Source organism: Limulus polyphemus, unplaced genomic scaffold, assembly GCF_000517525.1.
Source record: "Limulus polyphemus unplaced genomic scaffold, Limulus_polyphemus-2.1.2 Scaffold56, whole genome shotgun sequence".
In the NCBI taxonomy this organism is placed as follows: Eukaryota; Metazoa; Arthropoda; class Merostomata; order Xiphosura; family Limulidae; genus Limulus; species Limulus polyphemus.
The window spans coordinates 1,411,463-1,434,232 of record NW_013665666.1 but is presented as its reverse complement, the minus strand read 5'-3'; the positions used below and the strand labels follow the sequence as shown (position 1 = coordinate 1,434,232).

General features: G+C 30.6%; 2 protein-coding genes across 2 annotated transcripts in view; both read right to left on the bottom strand.

The window, feature by feature from the left end:
* The window catches only part of LOC106463920 (transcription factor CP2-like), a 79,734-nt gene that overhangs the window by 33,153 nt on the left and 23,811 nt on the right, over nucleotides 1-22,770 (bottom strand). The window contains exons 3-8 of the mRNA XM_022391836.1: nucleotides 21,094-21,153; nucleotides 9,456-9,659; nucleotides 8,591-8,859; nucleotides 8,276-8,343; nucleotides 4,998-5,103; nucleotides 4,447-4,553 (exon numbers count right to left, since the gene is read on the bottom strand). Coding sequence (XP_022247544.1) covers nucleotides 4,447-4,553; nucleotides 4,998-5,103; nucleotides 8,276-8,343; nucleotides 8,591-8,859; nucleotides 9,456-9,659; nucleotides 21,094-21,153 — 814 coding nt within the window. The remainder of the gene's footprint in view (nucleotides 1-4,446; nucleotides 4,554-4,997; nucleotides 5,104-8,275; nucleotides 8,344-8,590; nucleotides 8,860-9,455; nucleotides 9,660-21,093; nucleotides 21,154-22,770) is intronic.
* Nucleotides 551-1,421, bottom strand: LOC111086960. Its single transcript, XM_022391896.1, has one exon. It carries the CDS (start codon nucleotides 1,014-1,016, stop codon nucleotides 630-632), a length of 387 nt encoding a protein of 128 aa, XP_022247604.1. The 5' UTR covers nucleotides 1,017-1,421; the 3' UTR covers nucleotides 551-629.

The window sequence follows — 22,770 nt, the reverse complement described above, 5'->3', positions numbered from 1 at the left end:
TTTGCCTTGATCCCATTGTTGACTTTAAGGACTTTTGAAGTCTCTTTGCATTTCTTCTGACCTGCCTCGATCATTGCATGAGCAACAATAGCAGTAGCAAAATCTTTCTCCTTGATAGCCTTAGCCAATTTGTTATTCCCTTCATTTAAAAGCTTCTCATCCACACTTAATGAATCCTTTACTTCTTTTTCTTTGGCACACAATTTGTCTTCTTCTTGAGAAAGTTCAGCATTGTCTTTTACCAACTCTTGTTTTTGTTCCTTTCTCTTATCTGCCTCCTCCTCTAACCTTTCTGCCTCAGCTTTTGACTCTTTGGTCAGTTGCTCTGTTTTATCTTTTTCTGCTTTCATTACTTCCAATCTTTGTTCATAGGTAGTGTAAGCACCCTTGTAAGCAAGTAAAAGCTTTTCAGTAATTGGCACATGTTCTGGCCTTCCCACTTCTGGATCAAAGAATCTCACAGCATCTTTAGCTATCCTAACAGCATTGATGGTTTCTGCATTCATTGATGCTCTTTCAATGGTTACCAAATACTTATTCACAGAGAATCCCCTCTCTAAGTCTGCATTTCCATGAGCTAGAATCAGTGAAGATTTCACAACCTTCCCCAGTTTGGAGTATTTAGGTTTTCAATCAATTCTAATCTGTGCAAGAACATCCCTCCAGTAATGATTGATACATGCCTCACCCTCATTTTCTGAATGGTCCTGCATACTGGCCTTCTCAGCTAAGTACAGATTCCACTCATCAAGTACTTCCACAATGTCTGTTTCACTTACATTGGGAAGCTTTTTTGCCAGCCTCTTGATGGAATGAACTGTTCCAGTTTTCATTGGATTCAGGCATCCTACGTACTTCAAGATACTTTCTGAAACAGGCAGATGGTTAATTAGGTAGGTGATAGCAGACGAATAAAAGGCACGCATTCCCAGCAACATCTTATGCTTGCCACTGCTGGACACCTTTTGCATGGCTTTTCTAGTTGGTTCACCAACAATCATATGTTCATCATCCATCTGGTTCTTAACATCTGAATGCTTAACCTCACACAAATCATGCCTTTCTTTGTTCCAACTACCTCTGGCCTTACATACCACAACATAAGCCTCCTAGTTCACTGAGTTTATCATACAGAATGTGAATTTGTGGACTCTCTGATGGGAAATTCTCCAGGAATGAGTGGAAGAGTGGAGCCACTGCCTGGATGAAGTAAAACAAAGTCAGGGTTTCCAGACTTTTCAGCTTCAATAAGATCCTCCTAAAAGCTGCACTCTTGGGGGCATTTGATCTTTTCTCTTCCTCTTTCATATACTTATCAATGGGTTCCCATTATTCAAGAATTCTATCCACAACAGGTGACAAAGTAAGTCACCTAGATGATACATGGCATTGAAACGTGTTCTTCAACACCAATATCAACTTGCACATTGCTGTAATCCTCCTTCCTTGCTACAGATTGCTTAAAGAAGGAAAAACAGGTCAACTGCAAATTCATCAATGTCTTGTGAAAGAGTTTCCTTTGCTTGTTCAAATGCATTGTGGACAGTGTGAATATAGCAAGAATCAAAGTCTACCAGACCAGGATGGCCACTTTCTAGAAGAGAAGATCTAACTGTTCTCCAGGTTGTTTTACTGACATTAAGTCCATCACTACACAGTGCCACAAGAAGATTTAGATTCAGTTTATCGTCGCTTTAAGGATAGCCTGGGCTACATCTTTCCCTTTGGCATGACCAAACATCAAGCATTTATAGAAACGAACTTAGACTTCATCCTTAAGTGGTGACTAGTATCTGATGTACAAGTCAAGATGTTTCTTCTCTTTAGCTGTTGTTGCTTCATCAAAATGAAGTGTGAATGGAGTCTTGGAATCATTTACATCGGCATCCTATGCTTCAGTAAAATAGGGGCCTATCCCATCTGATAACACGTATGATACCTTCATCCTTGCCATGTGGAATTTTGATGCAGCTGGACAATCAAACATAGCTTTAAACATGTCAGATATACCATCGCAAGAGCAAAAGGTATAATTGCTAGCAGCCACCTTTTAACACCATACTGTTTTTGCAACTAACACATCTTCATTTACAATATTGACCTTCATCAAAGGTTCCTTTTCAGTTGACTTAGCCTCCTTAAAACACAACCACATTTGATATGATGTCAAAGCACTCTTAGCCATCTCAATGTGTTTTTTCCTCTTAGCATGCTGCTTTAATTGTTATAGTCCAGATCTATCACATGCTATTTTCTTTTTGCGCAAAACACAAAATGCTTTAAAGTCATCAGAGCCCTTTTTGCACCAATGTTTGATATCATGTCCATTATTGCCCTTCTTTTGCAGCCAGTGTTCTTGAAATTTGGTCTTTCCAGCAGGCATTTTCAATACTTCAGATTAAAATCTCACTGCATACATCTCTGAAAAAAGAAAGTTTCCATTATTTGAAATCAACAACAAGATAGAATTTTTGTTTTCGAAGAACACAGTGTAAGTAAAAAGGTTGCTTCTTCTTCAACTCTCTGAAAACAAAAAATATTAAGTGACCATGTTCAGCTGAAATTAAGTAATAGCAAAACAATCAATTAATCAAATATGCATGTATAAGAAAGTATTTAACCATTTGAAACACTGTATTGTGTTTCAAATATTCATTTTATATCTAAAGCTCATAATCCAACCCAACCCCAAATATTGCTGCTCTGACTAATTACTATCAATTAAATTGGATAGCAATAGTGAGTCGCAACACAGCATAAGAATTATTTTTTCAAGAAAATATTTATTACCTTAATGACTGATGAACATGGCTTCCTTGTACATATGGATTGCTGATACAGTTGTGAATATGGATGACTGAAATTTGTTCTCCAGAGAAAAAAAAAATCTACAATAATTTTATCATACTTTCATTTCAAAGAAATTTTGGATGTATGTAACACATTTGGAAGGCTTTTATCACCTTTGAAATTAAAATACCAATTAATGTTATACATAACTGCTACATATAGTAGTAGTACTTAACATTACCTTTTTTGGGGGATCTAATTGGCAGTTTTATTTTTAGATATTAAAAAATCCCCAAGACCTGAAAAATATAGGAATGCAACAAAAATGTAGGAAAATATAGGAATACACACAAAAATACAGTAAAATATATGAACACTGGATGCCCTGTAATTATAGAAAAAAAGACTTATGTATGTCCAACAAGTGGACATAATTATAGAAACAAGGATTTACAAATGTAAAGAAAATGGATACAACTATAAAAAAAAGGGATTTACAAATGTCTATAAAGTGGTTATAACTGTAGAAAAAAGGATTTCTAAATGTTCAGAGAATGGATATAATTATAGAAACATGGACTTACAAATGCCCAGAAAGTTACATATATTCTGATATTTCTTAAAAGACTTTTATGACTAGCAAATAACACATACATACATTATTATTTGATTTGGATTTCATATGCTAATAAAAAAGCTTTAACATAATAAAAATGCTAATTTTATTGAGTATTCCACTAAAAGGAATTAAAATTAAGTGCATATGTAATTTAGCAAGGTTTCAAAGTTCAGTTCAACACTGTATTTGAAACTGCACAGATAAAGTGGATATGAAATCACCACCTACTCCTTCCCTTCTTAGTCAATTTATGTAGTATTACTATCTTTAGTGACTGTGTGCTGTTTCTTAAGTTTTTTATAAGTTAAGACAATAGTAGTAAAGAACAGGTCAAGAAGTTAATACTATCAGGATTTTATTTAAAAAATATTTTTCTACTAGTAAATAAATACCCCTATAGAGAAACATAGCAAAATAGCTATGCTGCTAAATAAGTAAACACATGTATGCTAAAAATTACATATTTTAAATAAGAATTATTATTATTTTTCATTATTTAAGGAGTAAGTATTATCATTAAAATCACCAAGTGCTGTGCAACAGTTTACAAGTTCTTGCTGTTTAGATTATTCTGTTACAAGGTGACTAGATTCATTTGAGGGCAGGATTTAAGCCAAGAGTACTGGAACACACCTTTAATAGCAAAGGGCTTCATGGTTGTCAGTTCGGTTTATCTTAGGATCTTAGCTAAAGCCCACTATGAACACAAACAAAGTATTAAAATAACAAATAATTAACATATAGAGAATATATCATCATCAGATGTGAATCTACATTTAACATCATACAGTTGTCAATTTTAAAAATTTGTAGTTTATCCTAGATAGCATTCCTGCATAAATGATAAAAACTGGTGTAACATATACACAAACAATTCTATCCTGATTAAAAATTACAGATTCTATGGATTTAAACCAATAAAAAAAATACTTGAATTTTAGTCTTATGAACAATATAATTGCTTGTACAGTAACAATTTCCTGACAATGTAAGAATTAAGATCTGTTTACACATGCAAGTACATGTATTAACCTTACCCTAATGAATACTCCAGTTTCCTTAGTGGGATCCCATAAAAATTCACATTTGTTCACTGCCTGAGGATCATTTATAACTTCATAAACTCCATAGGACAGTGGAATGTCTATAATTGACAATAATACTATATATAAATATATATGATTGATAATATTATAAAAATAGCAAATAAATATGACAAAACATTTATAACAACAACAACCTAAGACTGGGTTCACCATAGTGCATATTATCCATATTAAAAAGGAAAATAATAATAACAATAAAATTGATTTTCAGAAATTTTAGTGTCACAGAAGGTACTTGAAAAAATGTATACACATACATCAACAAAATTAATCATATAAAAATCTAACGTTACTAACCTATTATTTTACTGCATAGCTTATTATACCTTCTGAAAATTTAATCTAGAGATATATTATTTTGTGAATATTTATTCAATACAACATAGGGTAAAGATTCAATGTAGTTTTCCAAATGCCATTCTTTCAGCAATTGAGTCATTAAACATGCTTCTTCTTCTGACAATTGTAAGTATAACTCATACCAATTTCTAATATTCTTTCACTGGGACGCTGCTGTTGCCACAGGGCGATTTGTTCTTTTTCTACAAATTGCAACCTTCTCTCTTGAAATCCAACTTTGATAAAACTCTAGAATAATAAATAAGTTTATTGCATACTGAGACAGTTGCTTATATTCAATAAGAAGTTAATACACACATAAAGCAGCTAATATAAACCACAGTTTAAAGTCACACTGTTATTTTTTTGTCTATAGTTTTATGTTAATGCTGTTTTAATAACAAATTCTCAAACTCTTAACATTATAGTCTTATGTGCATTCAAGAAGTGATTATTATAAACACATAAATAAAACAATCATTGGTATTAAAATTTTGCGTGATCTATAAACTGGCATATTTATGACAGAAGCATTTTTCATGCAAGTCTGGTCAAAAGCACTTTTTATATGTACAAAACAATAATACATAATACAGTATTACCAAAAAAGATGAATGCCTTCACTATAAATTTACTCTTTGCACACTAAAATGGTGTGCTTGTTACATGTGTAAGCAAGACTATGTGTAAGCAAGCTCCGTCTGGAAAATTAAAAGACAGATGTAAACAAGAGATCCATTAATGAAACATTTTATACATAAAACTTTCATATAAAACACATATGCCTATTTCTATCAACTAATCAAATAACCTATACTAATCTGTATTTAGAAAAAATGGTCAAATTATCAATAGACAGGGAGTTTTAAGTAATAAAGTAATACCAATAACTTTTCATTAATGTCCAGGAAAACACTTGAAGTAAATCTATAGCAGAGATGGTTGATATAGGTATTGAAAAACTTTTATTTGAAAACACAGTACAAGTAACAACATTCTGATCTGCATAGGTTAACAATGATTTTGAAGAAGTGACTGTTATTGATCATGTAAGATTGTTAGGGGGCATTGTATATATTTAATTATATTATTATATTGGTAGTAAACTGTGTAATATCATATATGAACACATTTAATAGAATAATTAACATAGGTAAAAAAGTGTTCTTTGGTGTATTTCAAAGGATTTTTTCCAAAAAATATATAAGAACTTATGTTTACAGAAACAGAGTTTAAAATATTTTAAAAAACAAAATTTTGCAGAATTTGATCATATTGCAGGTATGATTTGTTTTGACTGTGCACAGAGCAAGGAGAAGTGGCCATCTGAGTTAGTGAGAGGCATCTGACTCTGCCCCTTTTATGCACAGTCGAGGGACTTCTCAAATGTTTCAGCAAACTGAGCATGTGAGGGTTTCATGATTCCTAGGTGGAGCAGGTGAGTGTGGGAATGAAGCAAAAGTGGTACAATTCACTACAATTATATCGAGAACAAACAGCATACATGAACAATATATTTGGAATTTTATATCAATTCAATACAGTCAGTGTTTGAAGTTATCAAAAATGTATGCCTTTTACCCACTAAACTGTCCAAGTAAACTTAATTTTACAGCATAAATCTATTGTACTGAATTGATTGCATGGTATTTCACAGTGCTGTTAAAATATTGAGATATTACAATAACTCAAAATGTAAATGATAACTCCATTTTTGAAATGAGCACCATCAAATTACCCCAAATCACCAGTTTTCTCCAGTAACAAACTTTTTGTTGTCCAGTGTAATTTTACAATTTGTCTTTCAAATAAAACTTCAGCTGAGAGTAATTCCTTTCTCAATACATGTATACTTACAAATCTGCAATAATTACATGTCCATATTTTTGAAAGACTTACATTTGCAAAGCCACATTTTATGTCAATATATTTAGATTAACCCTAAAGTTGCAACTTAAACAGGCCCAGATTGGTGGTAAATCAGAAGTATGTAACATCCATAAAATTTTAAAACTGACTGAAAATTTTCTAGAATTGCATTTGTGGACTAGGACTTCCATTCTGTAACATTTCATTGCAAATTAGTTCAACCCTTCCTTTAACCAATATTATCCATTTTCTAGCCCAAAGCCAAGTGCTTCTTTTTGTGCTATTTACTATTTTAAAATATGAAAACAAAAGTAGAACATCAAAAGATGACCTTATGCCTCCTACTACTTGCAAATGCAAAGTGAAATGGTTATGTTATGTTTTCTAGTATATATTTCCATAAAATATATCATGCTTATAAGTAGTTTTAACTACAAAATGTTGGTCAAGCAAGTGGATAAGTTTCTTTCACTGTAGTTAACTGTTATTCCGGGTCATTAACTTATGAAATAACATACACTATCTCATGGTATAAATTTCTGTAAAGTACATCATTATACGTGAAAGTACACAACAATCTTTTCCACTGGTGGGTTAGGTGATACTCTGAGGTTACAACCCCACATATTTTTCAATAGCAATGATAAACTGTGATGAAGGTAGTGCATGAACAGAGTAATTTTTTTGTGTATAAATGTTATACTTTCTAAGTCTAGGACCGATTTATAGACTTTTGTTTCTTCACAGAGATCCCTGTGAAGGCACTATCCTGTGATTATTTTGTGGAATAAATATTGTTTTCACTGTATTTTATATTGTGTCTGGTCTCTTTATTGTTTACAACTCATTCAGAGTCACAGAATTTAGATTCACTCCCATAAAACATTTTCTGCCTGAACCCACTATTATTCTGTGGGTCCTACCTGATTACTTTTGAAGGAAGTTAGTGTACCTGAGAATAACAAGGTTTTTCAAGTGTAATAAATTCAGTCAGCACGTATGTAACCGCATTGGGATATCTAACGAAAGAAAGTTATCAAGAAAAAACAAAACAAAGAGGACAAAGACTTTCAAAACAAACAAAGGAAACTAGAAGTGGAAATAATATATATTTTTATGCTTTTTTTTAGAGTAGAAGATGTTGTCTTAGATTTTGAAGATGATGATTCAAATGTTAATGAAGCTCATCCATTGTTCCTTTCACTAAAACATTTTGGAAATGTCATCTTATGTACTTTTTCTCTTAATGCTTTTAATACATTAATTTCTAGTTATTGCTTGAGTTGAAATATCTAAGTTTGTAGCCAAGTTTACAAAAAATAACTATCGACCATTATCAAAATATGTCACTGTGGGCAACCAACTTCAAAGTTTTTTTTTCACTGGTTTTAGACTCTTCAGACACAAATCTAAATGATACAATAATCAAAAGTAAAAAATTTGTACTAACAAATGTAATGATGTAACAATTCATCACCACATTTTAGGGATTTTGGTCTGGTTAAGTAATGAATTCAGGGTTAAAAAATAGTATTAAACAAAGTCTTGTTACCTTTAATAACTTTCCTCTCATTTCTGTTAGGTCTCCCAGTTTTTTCAGCTTAATTTCATATGACTGTCCTGTATAATAAATTAAAATTGGATTCATAAAAGGATCATAATTCCTAAGCACAACTTAATTAAAATAAACATAACATGTATACAGTTTATGTTTTACATAATTTTACAAAACACTTGTATGACAAAGCTTAAACAGACATGAACACTGAATTCATAAACACTATCACAGATCATGTAAAGGACCATCAAGTGACATTAATTTAATTTATCAGGTATTTACAGTAATTTTATCTGAGAACATACATACCTTGGTTTAGATATGTCATTGTTTCCTCATGCATTTTGGTGGCTATGGCAGTTGCAGCCCCAAGAATGTACTGAAATTCTGTGCTATGGAGAACAGGAAGAACTATCGAAGAGTTGGATTCTTGTGCTGTCACTTGATTGTGGATAGTTGAAGGAGATACAGATGATAGTTGAAGCATATGAGTGAGGACGGATGTATCAACAGTGATTGAAGCAGGAGACTGTGATGCTGCTGCATGCAAATCAGGTACAGATGAGCTGTGTCGATATCTAAAATGTTAAAGAAATCACAAAGATCTATGAAATTAATATACTGTATTGTTAAATCTTATCAAGTCATCAAACATGATATAGGCAACAGTCAAACTGCAGGGTGGCTTGACAACAGAAAACATGAGCCAAAGGTACAAAAAAATCCCAGAAAAAACCATTGGATTGTCACCTTGGAAAGACTATTGTGAACAAGAACAGAAATAATATACTTCACATTTTGCTATAAATTAAAGATGATTTTCTATAATAAAGTGGTAAAAATCTCATACATTTGATAATGAATGTAGATGTAACAAAAGAGTTAAAACCAAAGTCACAAAATAATAATTCTGAATGAGGATCCAAGAAATAAATGAAATTATTTCACTTTGTGTAAAAATTTTACAAAAAAAGAATTATATAGCAAATGCTAAACAAAATAGCCAATGTATTTATTTTTCTGTTATCAACATTTACTCCTTTTTTTGATGTGACAAAATAAAAAAGTTCACTTATAGTAAGTAACAAAAACCATATTAACACATAACTACAGGTCTCAGACTGTTAAAGACCAAAATGTTGATTCCATAAAAAACATGACATTTATAATCTACCTGCTAACTTCTGGTACTGGGCTGTCAATTGGATCTCTTTCTGTGCTAACACAGAATCGTTTAGTGGTACTGTAAGAACAATCATCATAGTTGGTCAGAGGCAGTCTATTCTTCTTCCCTTGGAGTACTACTTGTGTAGATCGGGTTGTGTCTTCACTACTCTGATTTTGGTTGTCACTATTACCATTATTGTTGGAAATCTCACTGTTCAAATTAAAATAATCATTAAGACATCAACTAATAGAAAATTCAGACACATATTAAATGTTCTGTACAAGTAAAAAATTCATTTGTACTGGAATAATTCAGACAATAAAAGGTGATAAAAAACACAGTGTAAATCTAATAACTCTACATAAAACTTGAAACACAGTAACAATAAACCTATTAATTTGTCTCAAAATGAACTGCCCTTTCTTGAATAAGAACAACAACCCTTTATTTTTTTATGTGACTTTTGTCAATGAATTTTCTACAAGTATAGTCAATCTTTTGTATGAGGTACTTTAATTATGTGTGTGTTTATCACAAGTCTGTAAGAGTAAGATTTTCTTCCCTCTAGCCATAGCACACTAAGGTACATCAAGACTTTAATAAAAATTGCTAAGGTTTGACCACAAATACCTGTATGGTCTATTTTATCAAACAAACAAGCTATTATGTTATTTAATGAACTTTTTACTAATTACTAAAGTTAAGTAATACTGTACATAAGCTAGTTTTCTAAAAAAAAACAACAAACATTATCTCAAAAGAAAAGGAAAGAAAAAAGAAACTATTGCTCTGTGCAATAAAACTGCAACTATCATAAATATTTGAAAAATTCAGCACCACAATGTAGTTGAATCTGCTGTTTTGTGATACATAAGAAATTGCACTTTCAAAGACTTGTATATAATCCTTTATTTTAAATCTTCTTCAGTACCTGTATTAATGTGGTTCAATAATCTAATGGTTACAATATGTTCCCTCTATTGCTCTTAACATCATAAATAAATGCTACTTATGTCAACCCTAGTGAATCAAAAAGTTCTGGCTTTCTTTTAAAACTTCTTTATGGTTTAAATACATTGTAATTACCTACATGTAGTATTACAAACCATACAACTCAATAATGTCCACAACACCCAGTGGGGACACTTGGATGTCCCTAGCCTCAACTGACCAGTAACTTAACCTTGGGGAAGCCACTCTAATGCCTCCCACCTATAGTATTTCGAGGCCCAAGTAGTGTGTTGCAGTGACCTTGGCACACAACTGAGGCACCACTCAACCATTAAGATTCTCTCTTCTCTTTCAGGAGTTGCCAAGAATGGCAAACATAGGGGGTGGATGTCTAAATCCCAAAGGTGTAAACTGTACAAGCAGAACTTTCCCTGCAGGATATCCCCCTCATCATGTAAAGAAATCCACACTGAGAAGTTAGGGTTACAATGTTCTCTCAGCTTATTAGAATTTAAAAAATTCTAGTTATCATCAATGGACAAACTAATCATCAGTGCCCTAGAATCTTAAATGATGACTTCAGCTGTGTTTAACTAGCAAGTATCATATGGTCTGTACCACAGTAATGTTGTCACAACTCACTAGACAGATAATTATCACAAAATTCACATCAATGTTTTGGCAACCAGCATTGCTTGATAGCTTAGGAGATAAAAAAGCAGAACTTTCTTTCTGTCATTAATTTGTAAAACAACCAATGTTATAACAATTAGGAATCCAACATGTGTCTTAGTTGACCAAAGTAGCTGTCAAACTGTTCCTCTGTTGACATTTCCTTATGTGACTCATCAGGAACCGAGATATCCATCAACTGCAATATGCAGTAACTACAGCACCTCATAATTCACCAGGTTGAGCTTGAACATACATAATACAGACTACTTGAGTAAGGAAGCACATTATGCTAATATAATAACAGGTAATCAAATAATGATTTATAAGCATGAGGAAGAGTTTTATTGATGGTGGAACATACCATATGTTTTGACAAAATCTTGGTCTGTCTTCTTTGGGTATGATCTGTACTAAGCAATACAGGGTTTATATATAGTTACAAAGGCAAAAGACACAAGCATTAAATGTGATGGAAATGATGTCAGCAGGTGACAGGATATAGATGAAGGTCAAGTCTGATAAAGTGAATAGACCTTGCCAAATATGACTTGTGTTTCTAGGGGCCATTATCATGGTTTAGTGATAGATTGTTTGCTTTGATGATTTCTATGGTTTCTGAACATGCAAGGTTTTGATGAAACATGTAGCATGTTCCACTGTCAATAAAACTCTTCCTTATGCTTATAAATCTTTATTTGCTTACCTGTTATGATACAGACTAGTCAAGCCAGAGCTTAGTTGCTTATCTGCTGTTGAAACATACATACCACAGCAATATCCAGTCACCAGGCCCAAACTTTTATTTTGCTCATGTGTTGTCTTAATACATCTTAACAAATCCAACACATTTACTCAAGTAATGACAGTAAATTCATATGTATTACTTATTGCAAAATTCAACTGTTCCATATAATTCTGTAGACCCTTTGGTACACCTGTAATATGTAGAGGGGCATACTTCAGATCTACTGGGAGCTTTACTTTATTTCCAAACATCAAGATGTTCATAGAGCAATAAGACAATTGTCATTCAGGTGCACAGTGTGCCATCATAATGTATAGTAGGTACTCATCCCAACTGCTTCTATCAGAATTCACAAATAAAGCAAACACTTCCTTCAATGTCTGTATTGTTTGTTTAGCAAAACCACCATACAGAGGAAATGATAAGTATGTATTTTCATCAAAACCATACTTGACATAACTAGAAACAACTAACTACTGAGGTTGGTGTTTTGATCCATGTATTTTGTGTTAAATTGTGTTAATCATTTTTCAGCAAGCACATCAGTGACAGCTGACACTAAAGCATTAGTCAATTGGTAAACTTCAGTCTGTGCAATGAAATAATTATTAATGACCAGTAAATACTGATTACTTTTATCAATTTCAGGAGACGGACCATCTGTATCCAAAACCTTGTTGATAGTTTTCTCTTACATGGCCAGTTTTAACTATGGTAAGAAAACTGTGCCAACTGTTATGTGTATCAGTGATACTTTTACTTTGTAATGGTTATTCTTTACTTTACTGCATAGAAAGCAGCACCCAAGTTATGTCTGGATCATTCGCACTGTCCATTTGCAAGCAGAATTGTTACTGTTTGTGCGATATATAATCACTGTTGTTGTATTGGATTTGACCAATGTCACATGTTAAGGATCTATACATTTAGTAAATGAACATACTCCCACCATATCATAAGAAAATTCATTGGTATTTCCATACTGCTATTCTAGATAGTGTTCTACTAAAAAAAAATACTCTTCCTGCAGCATCTTTGTTTAACATGCACCTATACCTTGAATACTTACATCCATCTCCAATTGCAAGATCCACTCAAATACTGAATTTCTCACCATATAAGTAATGGTAATAATGCATGCAGTCCTTCTTTGTCATACAGTACTGTTGTTCACGAGTTAAGAAGTACAACCATCATACACAATTACACACTCCATACTGATAATACTGCTCTAATTCACTACCACTGGGATCCACATCCAATCTTGATAAACCAATACTAGTACTTTGACTAAATTACACTTTAGGATTGGGAATACCTGCTTGCTTTCATACATCTAATCTAAGTGTGAATCAGCTTCAGTGAGTGCAGTGGTGCACCTATCTTGGAGAAACTGACCACAAACTGTGGTATGACAAAAAACTTAAAATATCTGCAGAATTCTCACTTTGTCTCAAGTAGGTGCCATTCCTCAATCACTGTAACACCTTTGAAGGATCAGTGGACACTCCTTTTCTGCCTACTATGTGAACAAGAAATGCTACTTTCAAGAGCATTAACAAACTTTTTTTATTTCAATTTAAAACCTGTATCTTTGATATATTGGCATACTATCTTCAAAGTTCTCATAAGTAGGCTGAAATGTGTAAACAAAAACTTAAATACATCTCCAAGCAGAAACTCCATCATCTCCTCAAAAGTGGTTCAGGCTTCATACAGTTCTTCCTATGTGCTAAAAGTTTTAGCAGTCTTAGGTCTGCTTTCATCATCCAGCCTGACATAGTAGCCAGATTTAGTGTACTGAACCAACAGGTGCCTTCCAACACGTCCAATTATTATTCTATTCATGGCTAGGCATCAATATAAATGGAATTATTTCAAACAAAATATTTATTGCTTAATCTGAGAGACAGAATTGTGATTTGCTTTTCTTTTAATCTTAAAGAAGTAAGAAAAATTTCAATGTAACAGGAAGCTATGAACTTATAGACATTATCTGCATATGTGAATGTAACAAGGAACTGTTATTAATAATGTTTTGATTCACAAAATGCATGAAAGTACATATACTATGTCAAAGAATAGTTCTTATTTGCCCAAAAATTGTGCGAAGTTTTTGTCCTTGTGAATAAATCTATTTATGCAAAAACTGTCATATACATTATAAACTCACAACTTAGTATGTTCCAATAAATCTTTCTCACAAAGAAGTCTTAAGTCAATGCTGGTTAAGTTCTATACATCTGAAGTATATATGTAATTCATATGTTTTAGCTTGTGCATCCCTACCCTGACTTGAGTACCATTCTCTTTTGAAATATACTGTATTCTGAGGACCTTATCAAATAAAATGGATGAGGGAGACAAAACATGTTTCTAGCTAAATTTTTATCATCAAATACAAATTACTTTATGACATTTTTTTTCATTAATATAAAAGTGCATTTTATTACAAAGGAAAATTTCACAAAGTTATTAATATTATAATTCATAATAGAATATTTTACATTTTTTGACAAAACAGAGAATAGTCTTGGATAGTATTTTATTTAGTTATTTACTTAAAAACTGTTTAGAGCCTGAAGTCTTGCATGAATTATATGTTTGGAATTTTTCATAAACATCAATTAAACTGTAATGAAATTATTTTTTAAGCAACAATTACCTTAGTTAAAGATGTTTTCCTCAAGAGATGAAAACTGAGGTTGGTAAAACAGGACATAAAGCTAAAATGGTTGTTTTTTTAATGATGAGGGTTGACAACTTGATATCCCATAGTTACATATTGTCTAAATAAACTAAAATAGAAAAATAATAATTTTTTCCCCATTTTATGTTTGAATGGATATTTTGAGTGAGTGATTTAACTCTTGTTTTTTTTAATAAGAAAAATATCTTCTATGTCAGGTGAGAGTGACTATTTCTACAGTTCACATTATTAAAAATGTGCTGAAATAACTTTAGAATAAACTGTGCGCAAATTCCACTTAGATGACGTGTAAGAATTTCTGTGGCTAAAATGAGTTTAGCCCTAATCATTCAATATTTAGTGACATTATGAAGATAGCTAGGATACTATTTTGCAATAATAAAAAAGATTCTAAGATATAAATAGCATGAAAAATATCTTATACAGGACTTGTTGCTTTCTTAAATTTGTGACGAAGTCCAAGACTAGGAAACATTATTTTCTAGTATTTGTAGTAAATGCTGACTCTTATCTTGGGCAAGTCAGCTTAAACTCACAACACCAATTTTAAAAAATGAAAGGTAGACTGCTTAACAGAACACGAATAAATAAGTTAAGAAATTTTATTTACAAATATTCATCTGTACTACTTTTGATTAATAACAGTAGTTTTTCAAATAAGGCTTAAGAACTTAATATTGTACACATAATATTTATCCATTCGGGATGTGCACAAATTTTATTACAAGACAGTAATATTATTTTTGTAAGAAAAGTACACAACTATGCAAGAAAAAATGCAGTTACAAAGTTATGTTATTAACATTGTATACTGTTAAAAAACAAAGTGTTCCAAACTTATATATGCTTTAACCTTTCTGTTATGTTGTGCCATAGGGCCTACAGCATAATATCTGTTTGTTTGTGTGTGCTATGTTATAGAATGTATAACATATAATAACCCTCTTTTTCATATCTTTTTTCAGCTATATCTTCTTAGCTAAACACATAATATATTCCAGAGGAATCTCCAAATTTTATAGTGGTTATATATTGTGTTGATCATACAACAAAAGTCTTTTGACTATTGCATATATTCAGCAGGATAAGTTGCTTTCACATAAGTTTGGGATAAATCCTGGGCTTTCTCCAATATTCACTCTATATTTTTTCAGATGTATATCACTGTTTAGCCATGATAAACTATCAAAAAAATCCTCCCAAAAAACAACCATGATCAACTAAACTTTTGTATCATCCAAGAAATATCAAATCAGTGAATATTAGAAAAGCCCAAAGATTTATCCCAATTTGGTTTTAAATAACGTAAAATATAGTATATCATGATGAATGAAGTGAGTTTACTGTTTGTACCTACATGAAATTATTATGTAGATACAAATGTTCAAATTGTTAATTTATCATGTTTACTTTGACAACAACAATAGTCTTTTTTGTTTATAATAAATTAACAAATGTAAAATATCAAAGGGAACAGCTTTTGTTTTCATAGATTTCAGACCTACGTGCAATTCTTTTAGGGCTACCTTTGTAGCTTATGAGTTTAATACAAAAAACATGTTTTGACATCACTACTAATGCACTAAAGTGCTAAAAAGTTGTGTTGTATACAAAAAATAAGCATAAGAACAAACAGAAATTATTTTTCAAGACAGGAAGTTGATTGTAAATTCTATGTACTTAACCAGACAAAAGAACTGCAGAATATAAAAATTACAGTGAATAGGTGTAGATGTAAATATAGGGAACCCAAGAAGCAAATACAGACAGCACACCCTCTACCTAAACAGTAATTAAGTGTACATGCCAAGGTTTCACAATACATAATTGATTACCTTGAAGAGTGACCAGACACACAGTAGCTGTACCTCAATGACACAACAGTAATAAAAAAAAAAAGCTTTAATGCTGCTACTACACAGTATATCTTTAATGACACACTTCAACAGTGTTATTTTCTTTCTAAATCTACACTATGAATAATTTTTTTGATCCTCAGTACTAAAAGATAAAAATAAACTTTTAGAAATTTTACAAATTTCTCACTAATCTTACTGTAATAATATTGGTTCACTCTGATCACAAGTGATGCAAGCAGTTTTATCTACTTTTAAATGTCAAACAAGACAAAATATATATTTTTCTAAATAAACTAAGTACACTTTGGTAGTTCAGTGTGAATTGCATAGGATGCTCATTATGTAATTATTCTTATCATGATATCTTTCCAAAGTGGATATTAATGTTTTGCTTTATTCAAATGTTTATGTACAAGGAAGTTTTCTTTTATATGAATATTAAAAGTTAAAAAGAAAATTTACATAAGAACTTTTTTTTCCAAAAAAAAAAATCATCATTTAAAAAGGAATAACACTTGCCTTGCCTAATGAAATGAAAATAAAAATACTTGAACATATAAAAGAAAGACAAAACAATTAAAATGTGTGGCAGATATTCAACGCAATCAAAAATTTCATGAATACAATTTACAGGTAGCAAGATACAGTAGAAAGATTAATATACTGATTTATGTGGTAGACAAGATGGGAAATACTGGAAACTACTGCATTGTATAAACAATTAAAAATCCATAATATTACTAAAATTTTAATATCAGTTTTTATTATACAGCTTTGATTAATATTAAAGAAATATATATAAAATTATAGTAAAATGTTAAATTTCACACAAAACAGGTATTTAGCTTGTCAAAACATTTCATTTTTAGCCTGAGTAAGTCAAATAACTATACAGTAATCCTGCCTGGAACATACTTTTCCGTACACACACATTAAAGTACATTATTTTCACATTTTATTTTATGGCATTTAAAAAGCCTATTATATATCTAATGTTTAAAACACATCATTTCACTGGTTAATATACAATACCATACAAGTTGTTTTAAGGATGTATGCAAATTACTACTACTACATAAGCATCAGGAATGGGGGAGTGAGAATAATTTTTAGATAAAACTGGCTATTTCAACTTGTATACTGACATATATGTCAGGTAAACAATTACTAATTTTTGCAAACTTTCACAATTAGGGAGATACATATATATATATATATATATATATATATATTACTTGTGTATACAGTTGTATACTTTATACACACTTGTAACATATACAAGTGTACACAGAAGTAACAGTTATTGAACAAATAAACTTGACACCATTTTAAAAGCATTTTAGTTCTATCAGGTGTATTTTTGCATTCTATTTTTACATTTATTTTAAGAAAATCAATGTAAAATAGGTATTCTATATTCTGATATAGCAAAACTCATCTCTTTAAAGTTTCTTGACTAAAACTCAAAAGAAATAAGATAACATTTATGTACTTGAATAATATGAATGTCTGCCAAGATTCATGACAGGTATTATTCTAACATTATACAGGTTATGGGCAATTTTCACTGACTGGATATGTACCTTACTATAATAATAAAGCTTGGTTTTCAGATATTGATATTATAAACATTTGTATGGCTTAAAAGCTTTAATAAGCATCTTGGTATTACATGATTGTTAAATGAAACTATATATATATATTAAAAAAGTTTACATTTCCTTTGAAAAAAACCCAGATTTTTAGTCTTCTGTTAGCATTTATCCAATATACAATATTGAATACTTAAAATTCCAATTTTGTTGACAATAATACTGGATATAACTGATATCCTTAACAAGAAATAACCTAAATATACTTTTGTAGATAGAACATAAACACACCCTTAAAAATGACCTGAAAATGTTAAAGACACCTCTCTTCTCCAACAGAAGTTTTCCTAGGGACACATTATACATGTAACACAGTATGGGTATGTAAGCAAGATAAATATACTAAGTCTGAAAACTAACCGAAACAATACAATATAAATGTGCATTTACTTTAACATTTTTCTCAATAAAATTCCCCATAAAAGTGAAAGATGCTGGATACAAAATAACAATTCTAAAGATTGATCCATATACTATGTAGACTGGATATTATTTTTTATATATCTCTCCTAACACTAATTTTGGGTGGTGTACACAACAAGTGTGTTATGTGCATGTAAAGTCTGGTGGGGTATACAAAACATGTTATGTAGTTTTGTATGGTACATATTATGTGGCCTTTGATGGTATACACTGCTGTAGGTCATAGTGGCATAACCAAAGAACATGTTATGTACAATTTACTGATGTAAGTATGGTAGTGTTGTTTAGATTTTGATGGCATGTATAATAAAAGATATATATATATAAATAAAAATATAGAATACAAATTATATAGATAGCTTGAAAATGTTTAACCAATCCCATAAGGAGAAGACTGTGTTTGTTTTAAGATATTATGTACCATTTTTCAAATGCAAAATTTACATTCTAAAATATATTTCTTAGAAAGATGTTCATGTTAGCAGCTCATGCATTACTACATTCAATATGGTAACATGAGCTACATGTTCACTGACTCAGTTACAATTTGTGTCAGAATTATTAGTTTGAGAGAGTTCAAAGGGAAATTTAACAATAAAAATTAAGTAGTAACAGATGTATACTCTTACAAGCCTTTAAGATAAAGAAAGTATATTTAATCTTAACATGAAAATCATTTTGTATTTGGAGCAGTTCAACATTCTGACTCCATCTATTCAGACAAATCTTTAGTAAAAATAACTGAATTTTTTTGTGTACAAAAGACTTCTTGTACTTACTAAAATCTTGCCAATTTTTTTACATATAAATTAAGTACTTTCAGTGTTATCATATGCATAGCTTCTTCATTTGACAGTAGTTACAAGGTCATGTAAAATACATGAGCCCATGTCTATAGAATTAAGAGGAATTTCTCAGACAATTCTGATCACAGTTATACTTATTTCAATCTTGCAAGCAAGAAGTAAGTATATTTTTAAGAGCATTTTCTGATTTAATATCTTTCATGTAATTTTATTGTAATGTAAAACCTAAGTTCAATCTTACTTTCTATTTCATTTCTAAATGGATAAACTATAAAATATTGTTGAAGGAAGATAAAGGTCACATTATTCTCCTAGTCAATTTATGCTGGATAAATAGTGATATTTTGTCTACATATTGGAATTATTTGTCTAATATGTTCATTTTAAGTACCTACCTAAATTGGATTATGTTTCTAACTTGTTTCTGTCTCTGTAAAACAAAAATCAAGTTGATTGACCAAAAGCATGACCAATTATAACTTCAACAATACTTGACCTTACCTCTGAGCCTGGTATTTCCATGGTGAAAAAAAAAGAAACTTATAAATTAGTGTTGTGTAAACTTTATTTAAGAAAAGAAGGTGCTAAAGTTTGAATACAATATTGTTTTAATATTATTCTACGGAAACAATGAGGGATAAAAAGTTACAATACTGTTTTCATATCATTGTATGGAAACAATGAGGGAGGAAAAGTGTAAAATTACCAAGTAATAATCAACTTTCATGACATATCATGAGCAAATTGTGATGTAACTACAATATGGAGGGAGACTATAAAAAGTAGAAATATTAAAAAGCAGGTTCTTTTCAATACTTTTATAGAAAAAGGGATTTTTTATATTAATATAGGATATATAAACATTATGGTTGAGTTAAAATGCTCTCATACAAGCTAATTTAGCTTATTTACACACAAACAGTAAGAACTCTTGTTTTTAACTTTTAGCTAAAAAAGTAATGTTATTTAGAAATGGTAAACAATGATAAGCTGACTTGCAAGAAAAATATTAAATTTAACATCAGATTATTCCAGCAAAGTATGAGTTTTATGCAACTGAGATATTGACAGATTGATAAGACAACTCAAATATTGATGAAATAATTATTTTGCTCACCAAAAGGTGAAAAACATTTATTAAGAGGTACTAATAAGTAAACTCTTAATGATGATGACTTACCTGAATAGTTTGAAGAGATAGTTGCCTAGAAGCAATCAAAGTAAAAATAGCCTTTAGTGGACTAAAAACCTATACACTACGTTACCCTGACTGTGATAGTTCTTTCCTTTCAGCAGCTAACATTTTACAGAAGAAAATGTTTTACAGGAAGGATATAAACTAGTTTGAAATGGAATTACTATTGCAAAAGTCCAATGAAATATTTTTTCTGTTATGGGAGTGTACTATCACTACAATTTTAATTTATTCATTATTTTTATCCTAAATAATGCTTTTGAGTAGTTTCAGTATAATACATGCGAACTTGACTACAATAGTTGTCAAACAAAATTAATGCTTTCAATTAATTTACAGAATATTTCTGAGCCATGGGCTTTCCCAAGAAGCAGAAGATATTAGCTATTTAATGTATCATTAACCACAGTAAGTTTTCAATATAACTGCACAAAAGAGCAAACAAGGCAGCCCACAGAAATCAGTTCTTATACAAATATCATCCAAGATAACTAAAAATGAAAAGAGCTCATACAAGATAATGAATCACCAACAAGTTTAGGAGTAAAGTCTCATTTTAAAACATATCATTGTTAGAGCTGAAAATCGATCCTTTTCTCTAACTGCCGTCATTATATACTTTACTTACCCATTAGTTTCTTGTTCTTGTTTCAAACTATTCAGGGTTGGTAAAGCCATCAATGTTTCACTAGAATGGAAGATGTTTAAGATAAAATTAAGGTTTTATACTTTGAAAAAGTTCTATAAAATTTGAATTAAATGCTTGTTTTTATTGCTGCAAATTTGTTAAATAGAATTAAATAACTCTAATAACAATACATGACAAAATATTATCATTGTTAATAAAGCATGCATGCACATACTATCTATGAATAATAGCACAAAACAAAATATATTAATGAAACTTCTTTTCAAAAACTTCCAATATTGTGCTCTTCTTTTGTATAATTCTAAAGAATAATTAATCAATAAAATAGAAAAGTAATTTTTACACTTGTAAGAAAGAAATAATTATTAACTAGTAAAAAGATACAGATACAGTTGCCAATTGCCATGGGCTCAAACTAATGACCTTGGTTTCAAACACTATGAATAGTGTGTGTCATCTTGAAAAAGTTTCTAGTCATTGTATGCTTAATATGCCTTCTAAAATTATACATCAAGAACAGTATATCCATATCTCTTTCTTTCAGAAAAACAAACAAACAAACTTATACTCAGCCATATAAAAATTTTCTGTGCCAAGTCACAAGCTTGTACAGTATCCAAAAGATTCCTAAAACTTAAAAAAAAAGCTTCTTGTCTTTTGTTTTTGAAGTTGAATCAAAGATTTTTATTACAAGTTTCTTACAAACACATATAAAAATAAATACACGAAGAACATTTATGCTTTAATATTGATGACCCAGAAATGCCTTCATTATCAAAACTACACACACACACATACATATATATATATATATACGCACATTTTTTTTATCATAAAAACTTAGGAAATAACTGATATGTACCAAAGGCTATAAACCTCAATATATATGAAATGTGTAAGTAATTAAATAATATTTGCTATAAATGCTTATGCAGCTTTGTTTCAAGACAATGTGCTCTCTACAAATATAGTTTTTCTTTTAAATATCACTATCTATGCCAAAATAAAAGCAGAATCAATTGGAACACTTATGTATATATTTTATGAATTGAGTCATTTCACATATTAAATTTAATTCCAAAATTGTTCACTTAATAAGTTCCAGAAGCAGTTGCTTATGTATCTATGTTTACAAATTATGATTAATTTACTATAAACTGGGAAAATTAAGATTCTTGTCAATGTAATACATGCAGTATGAGGTTACAGTATATGAAACCTTGATAAAAGTGCATGCATATATGAGGCCATCTACTAGTTATAACATTGTAGTTCACTGGCCTTCATGTGAGAGGCTGATATTGTTTTTACTACACACACACACACACATTTTCACATAAAGTCTTATATTGCAGCAATAAACACCTTTTATACACTTATATAATTAAATTAGTTCTTAAAAGAAAGAAAGTTTTTTTATCATTAAGCCCTGGAGTTTGTTTAAAAAGTTAATGCATAATAATTACAATTACAAATGAAAAAAAGAGTATGTTACTTTTGAGCTATGTTATAAATATAGCACCATGTACAAACATTAAAAGAATTTGCCTGTAGTTTACATGTTTTTAATTTGTATAACTAATAGCCACTAGTTTCTATACATAGAAGACAAAAAAATTAATCATTTGTATTTTATAACAACATTTCACATCAATA